This window comes from Ammospiza caudacuta, chromosome 6 (assembly GCF_027887145.1).
Source record: "Ammospiza caudacuta isolate bAmmCau1 chromosome 6, bAmmCau1.pri, whole genome shotgun sequence".
NCBI classification, from domain to species: Eukaryota; Metazoa; Chordata; class Aves; order Passeriformes; family Passerellidae; genus Ammospiza; species Ammospiza caudacuta.
Window position 1 is genome coordinate 41,152,607 of NC_080598.1, and position 13,584 is coordinate 41,166,190.

The 13,584-nt window shown below is 37.6% G+C and overlaps 1 protein-coding gene across 3 annotated transcripts in view; it reads right to left on the reverse strand.

The window, feature by feature from the left end:
- RALGAPA1 (Ral GTPase activating protein catalytic subunit alpha 1) overlaps positions 1 to 13,584 on the reverse strand; it is a 129,697-nt gene that overhangs the window by 108,968 nt on the left and 7,145 nt on the right. For all 3 annotated transcript variants that reach the window (XM_058807876.1, XM_058807875.1, XM_058807874.1), the window contains exons 2-8: positions 9,532 to 9,642; positions 8,974 to 9,023; positions 7,869 to 7,926; positions 7,172 to 7,215; positions 6,106 to 6,283; positions 4,445 to 4,560; positions 2,378 to 2,516 (exon numbers count right to left, since the gene is read on the reverse strand). In XM_058807876.1, coding sequence (XP_058663859.1) covers positions 2,378 to 2,516; positions 4,445 to 4,560; positions 6,106 to 6,283; positions 7,172 to 7,215; positions 7,869 to 7,926; positions 8,974 to 9,023; positions 9,532 to 9,642 — 696 coding nt within the window. The remainder of the gene's footprint in view (positions 1 to 2,377; positions 2,517 to 4,444; positions 4,561 to 6,105; positions 6,284 to 7,171; positions 7,216 to 7,868; positions 7,927 to 8,973; positions 9,024 to 9,531; positions 9,643 to 13,584) is intronic.

Sequence of the window (13,584 nt, forward strand, 5' to 3'; positions counted from 1 at the left end):
CTTACCAATGCTTATGTTGTTTTCATCACTGTATTGTTCCAAAACTCCTCATTATAGTTGCTTACTGTGCACAGTCTAAGGCACTCACAGTAATTCTTGGGATCTGCGCACACCTCTTCTTGTTTCTCATTGTCCTCTTCTTTACTAAGACCAAGACCTTGGAAGTTTCTTGTTTATCATTCATAGAAAAACAGAGGACTACAGTAACACGTCTATGGAAGACTCAATCAAGATCTTCACAGAAAGAAAAATAGCATTTCCATATTTCTTGTTCTGGAGCATCAAGCAACAGTAGGTTTGCTTTCTCAGCACAGCTTACTGTCCCTCTTGTAGCTATTTTATCACTCAACTTCCTCAGCACAAAAACTCTCATTCTACTGTTACTTATGGCTGTGTTTATACTGGTTCTTCTCCTGTAGATGAGAAAGCCCAGTGTTTGTCTTTCCCAAGAGAACATGGCTTTGACACAATCATGTCTCAAATCGAAATAAATGTACATGGACCAGAAGAAGCTAAGACCTTTTCAACAAACTTCCCTGACAGCCTAATTTTAGAATATGGAATTGTTCCTGGAGATCACTACTCTGGAGAGTCCTTCTGAGATGCTGCATCAGCAGATAAGATGAATGGTGATGTGACTGTGTGCCTCAAGTGAGGAAATGGTAACTTAAAGCTTGTGTACAAGGTATTGCTTTGCAAAGAGGAGTTTGAACTCTGTTGGCCTACAACCAACATGTGCATGGATGCATGCAAACCTGAGAGAACAAAATCAAGATTTGCAAACAATACTCTGGTTTAAAATGGGCTAAAACTCTGAGTAAACTCAGGTTTGCTTAGAAAACACTGAACGTTCCACTCTCTATATGGAAAGATACATTCTAGCACCATCACCTTTGAAGACTGTGCTAAACCCAAGCTTCTTTTTTCCTACTGCAAGCTCTTGATAAAATGCAGTCCGCACAAAAACCTAACTTTGCCCTGTCAAAAATGTGAACAAGCACTGTATAATCCAAACACTGATTCAGTACAGATAAAAACAAGACACCCAAAGAACAGCACACTAACACCTTTTATTTTGGCAAGAGTACTTTCTCTTCAGAGCCCGAGATCAGCAATGGTTACATTAGAAAAAGGTTTTACAAGAACATTTAATGTACCTCATTCAGATTAACAGAGCAAGATTGATTCTAATGAAAGGGTCAGAGGCTTCCACAAAGAACTGAAAATCATCAACAGGAATCTTAACATGTTCTTTCACAACAAATACATTTGGAGAATGCCCTTCATGGGCAACGTGACTCAAGCCAAAAACTGCTTTGCTTTACTGCCTTGTTAGAGTTAGAAAGCACAATCACCTGTCTCAAACATTGCTAAGGCCACAGAAGGGAGGAATTTGTGACAGGGAGGTACTAATTCCAGGCCTGACAGAAGCTAGATCCAGTTAGCACATCCTGGTTTTCACACTCCCTCTGTGACAGACTGTGACAAGAAGCACCTGCTTATATGCATATCATCAGTCAAAGAAGTATCATCCCAACTTATGGGAAGGTGGCATCTGTGGCCACCAACGGCCACCAAAACTCCCCCAAATACACCTCTGTAGACACCTGGACCTGGACTGTATAAAGCAGAACTGCTGTCCAGGTGTCGGAACCTAGGGGGAGCTTAACAAAGCTTAGGAAGAACCATGTATTACTGATAGTGGATACAAAGAATGCAGAATTTAGGAGCCACAAGAACATTTGGCAGAAGATATGGAAGAATTTATTAAAACAATCTCAGCAATTCTGATTAAATCAGTTCCAGCTGGGTAAAAGGTAATTCCACAGGAGTACCACCAACCTAAGAAACCCACCATCCCAAAAGAAGAGAAAGACTGAACAAGCAGACTAATTAGCATAAGATGCATTTAACCAACAGAAGATGGAATAGTAATTAATAAGAGAACTGTATCACTTGCTGCCAATTAGCAATAACTCCTTTGTTTCTAAAATGTATAAATACTGAAAAGATTTGATTGTAAGCAGCAGACCTTGTGGAGGCAGCACCCCTTTCAGCACAGAACTTTCTAACAGATGAACAAACCAGGACCTGCTCCCCAATCCCAAGCCCGGGGCGAAGAAGGCCCAACAAGACACGGCTGGATCCATGGGTGGTGACCAGCTTCTGCTTCCACACTTTCTCCCTCCTTGTCCCTCTCTCCCTCTCCCTCTGTCTTTTCTTTCCCCATGCAGTCAATTTTACAAAATAAAGTCAAATGTTGAACCAGCATTTGGTCTTGTCCCCTTAATTTGGGCAGAGGCATCTCTCACTAAGTAGATCATAACATCGCTATTAGATAAAATGTAATGATTTTATCAGCTGTGTTAACACTTACCAAGTATAGGATTATACAAGCTGGTCTCCTTACAGATGTTTGGGAAAATAGAAGGTAAGTAGTATTTCTTAAAATTTGAGAATAAAAATGAAAATCCCTTTTCCTGGTTTTCCTTGTTCTTCCATTCTAAACTCTTAACCTTAAAACAAGAATTTGGACAAAGTAAGTATCTACAAGTAGAAGAAACAGGCAACTGATGAAATGTCCTCTTTTTAAGTTATTTCTTTGAAACAAAATCATATATATTTTAATAAACTGTTTTAGAAAGATGAAACAGTAACTAGCAGGGAAATGTCAATGAAACAAACACCATTCTCCTCCAAAATATTGTTTCAAAATAAACCTGAACACATAAAATTCTGAAACCAACAGAAATAAACCTGCTTTTGCAGTCATCTTGCCAAAGCAGGGAGTATGCCCAAATTGACTGTTTTTAATGAAACTGTTTCTGTATTTCAAAATGTTTAATAAAAAAGAGTAACTACCTATGGCATTCAAAATATTTCTTTGACAAATTCTTTTCAGACATTTTGACAAGCGTCCATATAGTCATTACAGTAGGTACTTGGATTCATTTGTGTAATTGGCAACATTAAACAAACAAATTTTTCAACCACAAGCAGCAGAAGATACAACTTTGAAGCTGAGTTACACAAATATACTTAGATCGTGAGTGCTAAGCACTCCTCTTTATGAAATGTTTTCCTACATGGTAAGTAGTACCAAGCATGGTATGTGCTCCTGCAGAAATACAACATGCAGTTTCCATCTTTGTTCCTGAGACTCCATCTTCCTGCAGAGCTAGGTAATCTACCAAGTCTATCATAAATAATATAAAGGAAGACTTCAGTTTCTTTTTTTTTTACTCAAAGGCCACAGTTCTCTTGCGATCTGTTTTCAGGGCAACAGATGTCTAGAGTGGAATATATATGCACATATTTCACCCCCAATATAACTCAACATATTAGCTGATATACATGTAACTTAGTGACACAAAGTCCTTTATCACAACTTAGTATCAAAAAACCTTGCAATTATCAGTGGCCTCTAAAGTGACTTCAGAGAACTACTTCAGCACTCACATAGTAAACAAGCTCTGTGACACCTGTCTCAATGACTTACTGGAATTTAGATATAATACTACCAATTTATCAAAGAAAAGGCAGCTGTCTTCAAAATTATAAGGGCTATTTTCTTCAAAGTAAATAGCCAGCATTAAGCTTAACCTACAGATCACAAGTATGAAGATCTCTATTCAAAGTGGGAGATGCTGGAAGCAATAAAACGAGGCTGGAAATTATTCCAGCATGGCAAGTGCTCAGAGAAAGATGGATAAAGGGAAGCCATGAAATATAGCTTTAACACATGTTATGGTTTAACATATATTTGTACACTGTCCATCTTCTCTAGTAAAACCTCCCTAAGTGTGAAGAAATACTTACTGGTACCCAGCTGGATTCTGAGAGACAAGTCTGGCCCAGAAGGCAGGACCCAGCAACACCTACCATGTCATGCAGCACATGACAGCTCAGTAGGTTCAGAAGCAGCATGTGCTAATTGGCCAGCAAATAAATTACATAACGTGTAACAGCTGAGCCACAGTTTCTCACAAAAGCTGTTACTATGCCCCAGGCTGGCTGAGATCATGGAATTGTCAAAGAGAACATGGTGTGTCCAAGTTGCACGCCATGGACTAAATACTCATTCAACTCTTCATTTTCTGCACACAGTTGATCCACTGGTTGAAGACAATCAGATAGGGAAGGGAAGATGAATGAGAAGAGAGCTGAAATCAGTACTGCTAGAAGTGACTGACAAGTCTTGTTTTGCCTCCATGCTACAATCTGATGGAAGATCCTGTCATAAAAGATCTAGGAATCTTCACACAGAAGACAAGGGAATATTTTTCTAGAAAAATTTGCTTTTTATAAAAAAGGGAGTGGCAAGGAAGGATTCTTCAAAACATCGTTATATGCATTTTCAGTGCTACAAGTAAAAAACTTACTGTAAAGGACAAAGAGGTGTTAATTGTTTCACACTTGTTTGCTTGAAAACTACAGAACGTACCTGAATTACCATGTATTTCAAAAGTGCTTCTAAAAAATAGCTTGTTAAATCTTCTTGTCCTTTATCTCCTGATTGTGGAGGAACAAGTGGAGTGATTTCTTCTATAGTCACTTGAGCTATTTAAAGAAAAATAGAAGTACATCTAACATTTAGACCATTTCTTCTCATACGTAAACATCTACAAAGTTATGAAAGCAGAAATGCACTGCGGCAGCAGAGACAATTACAGGTACAACAATCCACCCATAGATTAATGAAAATCAGGAAATTTTAACTTCTAAATCACTATGGAACTAATGTCTTACACATACAAAAAGCACAACAGACAATAAGTAGGTCATCTCTATGCACTTTTGGAACCTACCTGCCAACCCAATTTTTTAAAAATTTTGTTTGGAATTTATGCAAGCAACAGTGTAACACTTATGCTACACAAAGGCCAAATCTTTATATCTTTCACCATTTTCCCATTTAGCAGTTCATCAGTTACATTTCCTTTAAGTTTTACTATCTGTATCCTTCTTTGCCTCGACAGTGAAGCTAGTTCAGAGTCCATTTTTCTCCTGTTCCTGTAGTTAGATGTTCACATTTCAATCTTGGCATCCTGAATTTCTTTGCACACTGAATTTCACAATTCCAAAAATGGCTTAAGTAGGTAGCAAAATTTTTGCAGAGCTATCCTGCCACGAAATTCATCTGCTGTGTTCCAGCAAATTTAATTACTAGTCATGGAGACAATGCTTTCCTCTACAAGCAATAAAATACTCAAATACTAAGAGAAGATGGAAAGAAGGCAAAGCACAATATTCAGGGGAAAAAGTGTTCAAGTTTTTAGTCCCATTTATGTGAATGCACAGTTTGCACTTACATTCAAAGACCCCATCCAATTGCAAATCATTAATGAATGAGCTTCAAATCCCACTATCAAGAATAAATTGAAGTGTACAAAGAAAAAACTGTCCTAAGAATAATCTTAAGAGAAAAATCATCCTCACTCTATTGATTATGGCCAAGATAATGACCTTACCATTAATAACAAACAAACAAACAAACAAACCCCCAGAAAATACAAAAACCTCATCTCAGAATGCTCAAGCTTTTCCACTCATGCAAACCTTTAAGACCTCAATTTTGAAATTTACAAGGTCTGTTTCTTTTTGAAGATTTCAAGTTGCAAGAATACCGCAACTTTCATACACATACACATTTGTCCTTACACATTGGCCTAACAACCTCTCATTCTCTTGAAGGCCATACCAGAAATATCTTTGCAGAGCCTGCTCCCTGGAGGATGAACAAAGCCAGTGCAAGTGCTCGACACAAGCAGAATTCACCTGTGCAAGTTTGCAGTAGATTCAGGATCCTCTTGCTGTTTTTAAGAATTACACACAATTGGTGACTTTATTTTCACCACTATGCATTAAGCTACAATAACCTACTCGGACGGGAAAAATCCCAACAACCACAAAAACCAGCTAATTCTGAACAACAACAAAATGGACAGAAATTGTTACAGAAGAAGACCTGACAAACTGCTAAGAAACTCATCTCAGCTCCATTATCGCCCTGGGTATATAAGTATGTCAGCTACTTCAACTTGCCTTGTCTGTGACAAGATTTGAATTATGTCAAGAATTGAGTAATAATACCAAGTTACTTACTTTCTTGGACATTAAGGGGAGGGTTAATGAGATTATCTAGTGTTCGGGGGCCATATTCAGATTGTGGTGATGAAAATCCAGGAATCAAGCAAGAAAACATCCATAATTGTTCTCTACTACAGTTATTTTGAAGTGCTTGCAGCCACAAAAGAAAGAGACGCACACCCTCTCGACGTATCTTAAAGGAAAAAACATGGAATAAGTTATCTTGTGCCAGAACAAACAAAAGCATTTTCATTTGTCCTGGAGGAAGAATGAGAAGGGGAGAGATTAAAAAATTTAGGACAGACAGTATAACCCCCAGCAATCAGCAGAGTGAAACTAACACATCTGCTGCTCCTGATGAAATGCAAGGGCAAGCCTGGCACCTTCACTGCTGTTTGCCTCAAATAATTTCTCACAGGGGTTTCTCTGAAAGAAGAGAAAGAAAACCAACACATGGAAAACCAATTGCTTGACTACACCACTTCAAGATGCCACAAGAATTTTTCAGAAAACACAAAGACTGACAAAATTTCTAAATATGTTCATTATTATAACAACAGAGCGAGTGAGCTCTCTGCATCAGAAGGGCCAATTCTACCTTCTTCCATTTCTCCTTCAAGAAAGGTAATAGAGTCCTAGAGCACTCCCTTCTTGGCTCTCATACAGGAGAAGTTCAGTACCAGAGAAGCCTGCAGGTGGCTTACAGAGGAGTGGTGCAGCTGCTTTGTCCCAACCATTTAAATTACTCTACACACCAGCAGGCCTCCCTGGCATAGATAACCTTCCACTTCCAAGGTAGTCTGAATCCCAGAATCAGTTTCCTTGACCTAACAATGAACAGTTAATACTTATTTCTATGTTAATGCAAAATCTTTTAAACCACTGGCTACACTATATAAACACATTATTACTGTGAGTAGTTTTACTGAGATAAAGCTGATGATTTGGAATAATTCTTTCATGACACACAAGTCACGATCTGGTTCTTATTCCTGGGCTTTTACTGTAAACATTTGCCCTTATGTTCTTATTTGTACTTTCAAGTATTGTAGACAAAACTGCATGCAACTTTTTGCAGTACCTTTAATGAATTTCCAGTGTGAAGAAGCTTCTTTAAAATCAACCCTAAAAAAAAAAAAAAAAAAAAAAAAAAAAGGAGAAAAAAATTTGTTTGCTTTTGTTCTTTCTATATTAAGTAAAATGTCAGAGTTCTCGGTCAGACTTGACAGTCACTTTTGAACAAGTCCTTGGCAATCTCCAATTTAATCTTGGTGACCTTGATACCTTCAAGCAACTGACTCAATGCCAGAAGGAAAAAAAGTCAAATATCACCTTTCATGGCCTACTCATAGAATATTTTTCCCCAAAGACTTTTGAGATGTGTACATCAAATCAAGTCATCACAATGCATAAAATCAGCATTCCCCATTTACAAATATCTCATGTCAGTTTTTAAATGTATTGCTAAGAGAAAGAAAATGAGGAAAAAAATATTTAAAACTTCAAACTTTTCACCTGTCCTTGTTCTTTCTCAGCCACTCTTCTATTTCTATATTCCCAAATATAAATCTATACAGAAGAGTATTCATTACATTGGCAGGGGTTTATGTCTGTTTCTTTTATTTTCTATTTTCCTTCACCTAGCTTGCAAAATTCTCTAGACCATAACCCCCGTTAAGCTACTTAAACTGTAAGGAAATGAGTGGCATAGTAGCCACGAATTGGTAGCCACTAATAAAAAGTAAAATGAAAGGGAGAGGAAAAGAAAATCAACTTACCAATACTATGAAATTGCCACCTCTGATGAATCCTTTCAGGAAGGAGTTGTAAAATTTTCTATAAAAAACAGAACCCAAGGATGTATGTTGCAGATACCACCTTGGAAGACTGAACAGCCCTTTCACGAGGACAAAGATCAGAAGCTGAAGCATCAACTTAGAAAATTCCCACAATGCTTTCTTTGGAAGCATTGTTGTCCTTTCAAGGTGACCCCAGTCCTAATGCTAAGAAGCCCAAAGGCTCTGCCAGCCTGTTAAGTCCTGCACTGGAGACTTCAGATGTTACTGCAGGTCCTCTGGCTCCACTACCCCTCTGAAGGACACTGCTGCTTATAGCATAGGGAATGGAATGGGATCAGTGTCTCAGCTGCTCTGCTTCACAACAGATTGCATTAAGTTATTCCACCTTTCTAATGGCTTCAGTTAGGATGTTCAGCTGTCAACTTGCCTTTGTGGCACAAGCAAATGTGCTTTCAGCCTTCTCAACTGAGGGGTCATGAGCTACAGCAAAACAATGAAGACAAGACGTCTACAAATACAATGATCATCTCCAGAAACAAGAAACAGAGCACAGTTAGTAATTCCAAATCTACCATGCAAGACTTGCAACACTTACACCAGAGGTTTTTGCAACTTGTAAATAACCTGATTTTTCCTGGCTGTGGCCCTCCAGCGCAACATGCAACTGCCTCCAAAGCACAGATCACCTAATATTCCTTTATGCAGGAACTAGTGAACAAATGAACTAACTAGCTCTCTTTCACATTCACCCACGTACCTCACAGAAGTAACATGCAATCAAAAGGTCAAAAATATAATGACTAAACAGAGATCGCCTTTCTATGAATTTCAATGTGTATAATACATGATGGGGAAATACCACCACCAAAGAGTAATCTATCTAGTAAACTATCTAGAGACACAGAAACATCCTTTTCCAGTTAAGACATCTTGCAAAACCGCAAGTGAAATCTTTATTTTTAAAACAAAGCACATAAATTAATCTCTATGCAAAAGTAAGAAGGAATGCAGTTAAATGCAAAGTATTTACAGACAACTGTAGAATAACAGGACTTAAAGCAAAAAAATATTCAAAATATCTTACCTCAAAAATAAAAAGAATAGAATCTAATTCTTCTCTCTGAGACTTGTGACCTAGTTGCAAAAATAAATAGTTTAAATAGTTAAATATAAATAGAAGATGCACTTTCATTATCAAAACAAAGATCCTTAAACGTGTAAAAAGAAAACCTGCATTTATACAACCATAGCTTTGCACTGCTTCTGCAAATAAAAATTATACTCCACAAATACAGCTACAATTTGCATAACTTCCTATTATGGCATCCACAACTGGGAGAGGGTAAGTTACACAATACCTTGTTAAAGAATAATTCTGCAGAATACAAAGTATAACACCTTAAGAATCCTCACTTTGCAAAAGGGCAAACACAGTCATTGGAGAACAAACCCTTTTTGCTCACCTCACTGAGTGCGTATCTCATTGCTCTGCCTTCATTTGCCAAGTTGGTTCTTAGACATATTCTGCATGGCTAATGTTGTCATTTGTGACCACACAGAGCTTTATTTATAGCACCCTGCTTTACTTCATAACAAAGGCACAAGCCATCAAGACAAAAAGAGTTCTGTCTGAAATGCTTACCTTTTTGTTTAAGGCCCACTTCAATAGTCACAAAGTTTTCAAAGAACACATAATATATATGTGAAAAATGTTGGTCAAAAAACTGTTTGAGATCAATTGATTCTGCATTATCTGAAAAACAGAATAGAACATTGTTTATATTTATTTCAAATATTCAGTCAACCACTACATACCATTATCCAGCAGTAAGAAATGAAGATATTTAAAAGAAAAAATATTGTTTTTTAAATAAATAACTAAATAATTAAAGAAACTATTGAAGTTTTCATTCTTTACTCTGAGCTAATTCAGAAATTCAGTATGGCATGCCGTAAGTACCTAGTGAATATTAGAACACGGAAGGAGCATCTTCTTGCACACCCATTGTTGGCATGACAGTAATGCAAACAAAAGCCAGTCACGAACCTTAACTCCATCAGGACTGGCACTGTACAGATGAATCTGGTTTCAACTGTTAATTTAATAGAAATAAAGCTCGTGACACTGCCCAAACTCTACAACAGAAAGACCATCACAATCTCCAACTGTAATTACTAAGCACAACTAAGCTTACTAAAGAAAGTGGAAGGAAGACATTAAGTGAGGAACACATCTGCTCTGGAGATAGATAAACTGGGAGGATGCAAACAGCAGCACTGGATTCCCACTGATGTCTTCTTATTCCCTCCAAGTTCCAATATGCACTTTACTTTCTAGTCTGGCTCAGTCCCTCACACTCCTTTGATTGTGTGGTCTAGGGAAATCAAAAGATGGGATCCCAGGGATACCCTGAGGCAGAAACATCACTCTAAGTATAAGGGAATGTGCTTTCATGTGTACCCCAGGAAGCTTTTCAGACTCTCTTCCCACAACCCTCTAGATGGTTTTCTGCAAATTCCTGATAAAGAAATACACAGTGATTTATCCAGATTAATTTTAAAGTGATCACTTTAAACAATCAAGCATTAGTACAAACTGTCCAGACACTCCCTGTCCTGTTATTCAACCACATAAGACTTGAGAAACTTGGTGGACAAAACAATACCATGGAAGCACAGAGGAACAGGAAGACAGCATTTTAAATGACAAAATGCTCCTCTTTCAGAATACTAATGTGTAGCAAACAAAAGCAAAACATGAAGGTGAGGCAAACAAAACCTTTATACCCATTCACCAGCTGTATACACTGAAACACCCTCTTTCACTGTAGATGCTTCTAAAAAGCTCTTTCTAATTCTGTATTGGACCACAGAGTTTTTAACCCTTTTTAGAACAACATCAATCTTAATCATCTCACACGACTGGATATACAAGTGGTAGAGCATAAAGTCAGGAACAATGAACTGAAAGGATGGCCAAAAGCATGGCATATTTTCAGTTATGTTTTCTTATATAGCTCTAGAGGACTATTAACTCAGTTTTGACACAAATGTTGCTGAAAAAGTTTCCAACACAGATTTAACTTTTGCCGTAGCACAGCATTCTGCCAACATCTTGCATAATGAGTGTAGTAGAGCCAGGGTGCTCTTGGAGCAGATAGTGCTATATCAGCATCCAAGATCAACTCTTAAGGAAGGCAGCTCAGCTGGAATAAACAGTGGTCCAGAACAGCAAGCATGTGCCTGACCATCCACAGGCTTACCAAACCCCGGGTTTGCAGAAATTGCCACACCACCTACAGATCAGCAGCTGAACTGCTACAGTTGAGAAATGCAAATGTTAAAGGACAACAAAAACCAATTCCACTTCAAACAAGCTGAACAATGATTTTTAGTTAATCAGGGAATTGCACACAAAATAGAGCTGCCACTAGAGCATAGGCACAACCATTAGAACCACTTCCACTCATGGGCAGAGCCCGAAGTGAGTCCTAGGCTAGGGACAAGAAAATATTAGAAGAAAAATCAAGAGTTTGAGATGGAAGGATGAAAGAAAAAAAAAGGCAAGGATTGAGGCTTTCAGGAGAAAGAAGGGTGACAGAAGATATCTTGTGGTCCATATGTTTATAGGACTGTACAGGGATTGCATGTAGACAGCAGTGGAATGGCTCACTCAATGCAAAGCTGCAGAAAATACTAGTTCCAAATACTGAAGGGATAGGAAGCAGTTAAACAGGGTCTCTTCCAATGAAAACACAGCAATGCTGCATTTTTGCAGGCATATTAAATGTTTCGTTTACTGAAATGGGCCCTCATTCTTTCCTCAGACATGGGTCAGCTCTGAAGCAGACCGACAGAAAAATCCCAAATGCCTAAACTGATGTATTCTTTTAAACACTCAATCCTAACACAACAGTCAGTAATTTTTGGAGACACTATTCCTAAATTCTTCAGGCAACAAACTGAAGGCTTGTCTACATAACCAGCTGAACAGTGACTGTCATTTTACCACATAACTGCCTATGCACAACTGGTACTGTGGTAAGACATTCTACCTTTCAGTGAAGGCGAAGTGGAATTTCAGAAGTTGTCCTTTTTTAAATTTTTTGTTAGTTTGTTTTGTATTTATTTAAGAAAAATGTGTCAAACACCTCAAAAAATGCTTGAAGGAGCAGTAATAATACAGTAGACCTGTATTATTACCACTAACACCCAATTAACATTAAAAATATACCTTCAAAATACAGTTATAGCTTGCAAGAGTAGGAGAGTAAAAAATTCCTTGACTTTGCAATTCCTATAGCAAATGCATTTCACTCTGATTCCTTTCTAAGACCACACTTGATAGCAAAATCAAAAGCAAGTTTTTAAAATTGAAACCAGTTAACAACAATTGTATTCTGTAGTAAATACTATTGCTTCAGATGGAAGAAAATATAACATTTTATTTAATGGGAATTTTATTATTTTATTAAGTGAAAATAATACTTTTTAAAAATCCCACTGACTCCTTTTGTTAATACTGAAAACCAGCTTTCCTCCTAAGGGAGGGAAAACAGTTGTTCATCTGACAGGCTTGCCACCTACAGCAAAAGGGAACATCTGCTCATCATCAAAGGACACCTACAGTGATTCAGTACGCTGCTGGTGTAGAAATTTGGAACCTTGCATTTGTTGAGAAGTTTGAAATTCATTATTAATACCCTGACATGAATTACGGCAAGAAGGAGAAGGGCAAAAAAAAGCAGATACAGCATGAAGATAATTATATAGACCTTAAGAGGACTTGATCTGGCCACATCACTCCATTTCACAGCTTTGTCTATACTGAACACAACCCACACAACTAATGCATGGAGAGAATCTGCCCTCCATGATTACTGTACCATTAAACTTTCAGTTAAATGCTGCTGTTGTACCTTCCTTCCTTAATTAAGGATTTCCTAATGTCTCTAAAATATTCAGTTTACCTCTGTCCTTGCTATCAGCTAAACAAACAGCTCCTCAATTCTCATGTCATAGCCATTTTCTCCAACACCATCTCACTGTCTCTTCTCTATGCTCTCTCAAAGTATCATGCATGTTGCATAGAGGTAAAAGTCATTTCCTCTACAAGCAGCATATCCTTCTCAGCCCTGAACTGAGAATTTGCAGGAAGCTGCTCCTCTGCTTTGGCTAATTAAGTATTTTGTCTTTTATAAGAAGAGAGACATAGCCTTTTTTAATGTGAAGTGGGATTAAAGAGAAACAGGCTTTCCTCTACAACTTCCAGTGCACTCCTACTTTTTGATTTTAAACAAACTAACTTTATATTCTTCTACCACAGATCATGTAACTAACACAAACTAATGTACTCCTTGTGTTCTTCTTCTTCTATGTCCAGACTGGGAGGAGGGAAGGATTCAGAAATAGACCTGGCACCATTTGAAGTAGTTGGAAAAGTTCCTCAAAATTTGAAAGGGAAAAATTGGATACTACTGTATTCCAAAGAGAGGTAAAAACTGAAGTTTCTACTGTACAAAGCATAGTTTCAGTACGCTAAAATCCAGTTTTTCAGCAGTTCATGAAAGCTGTTTGTCAAGAAAATGCAGTTTTCTTCATGCTTTACAACAGCAAGAAACACAGATCTTTGCTGTTTTTCCTTAATAATTTTCTCTAATTTAAAAACTGGTACAAATTGGATCTCCATACTAAC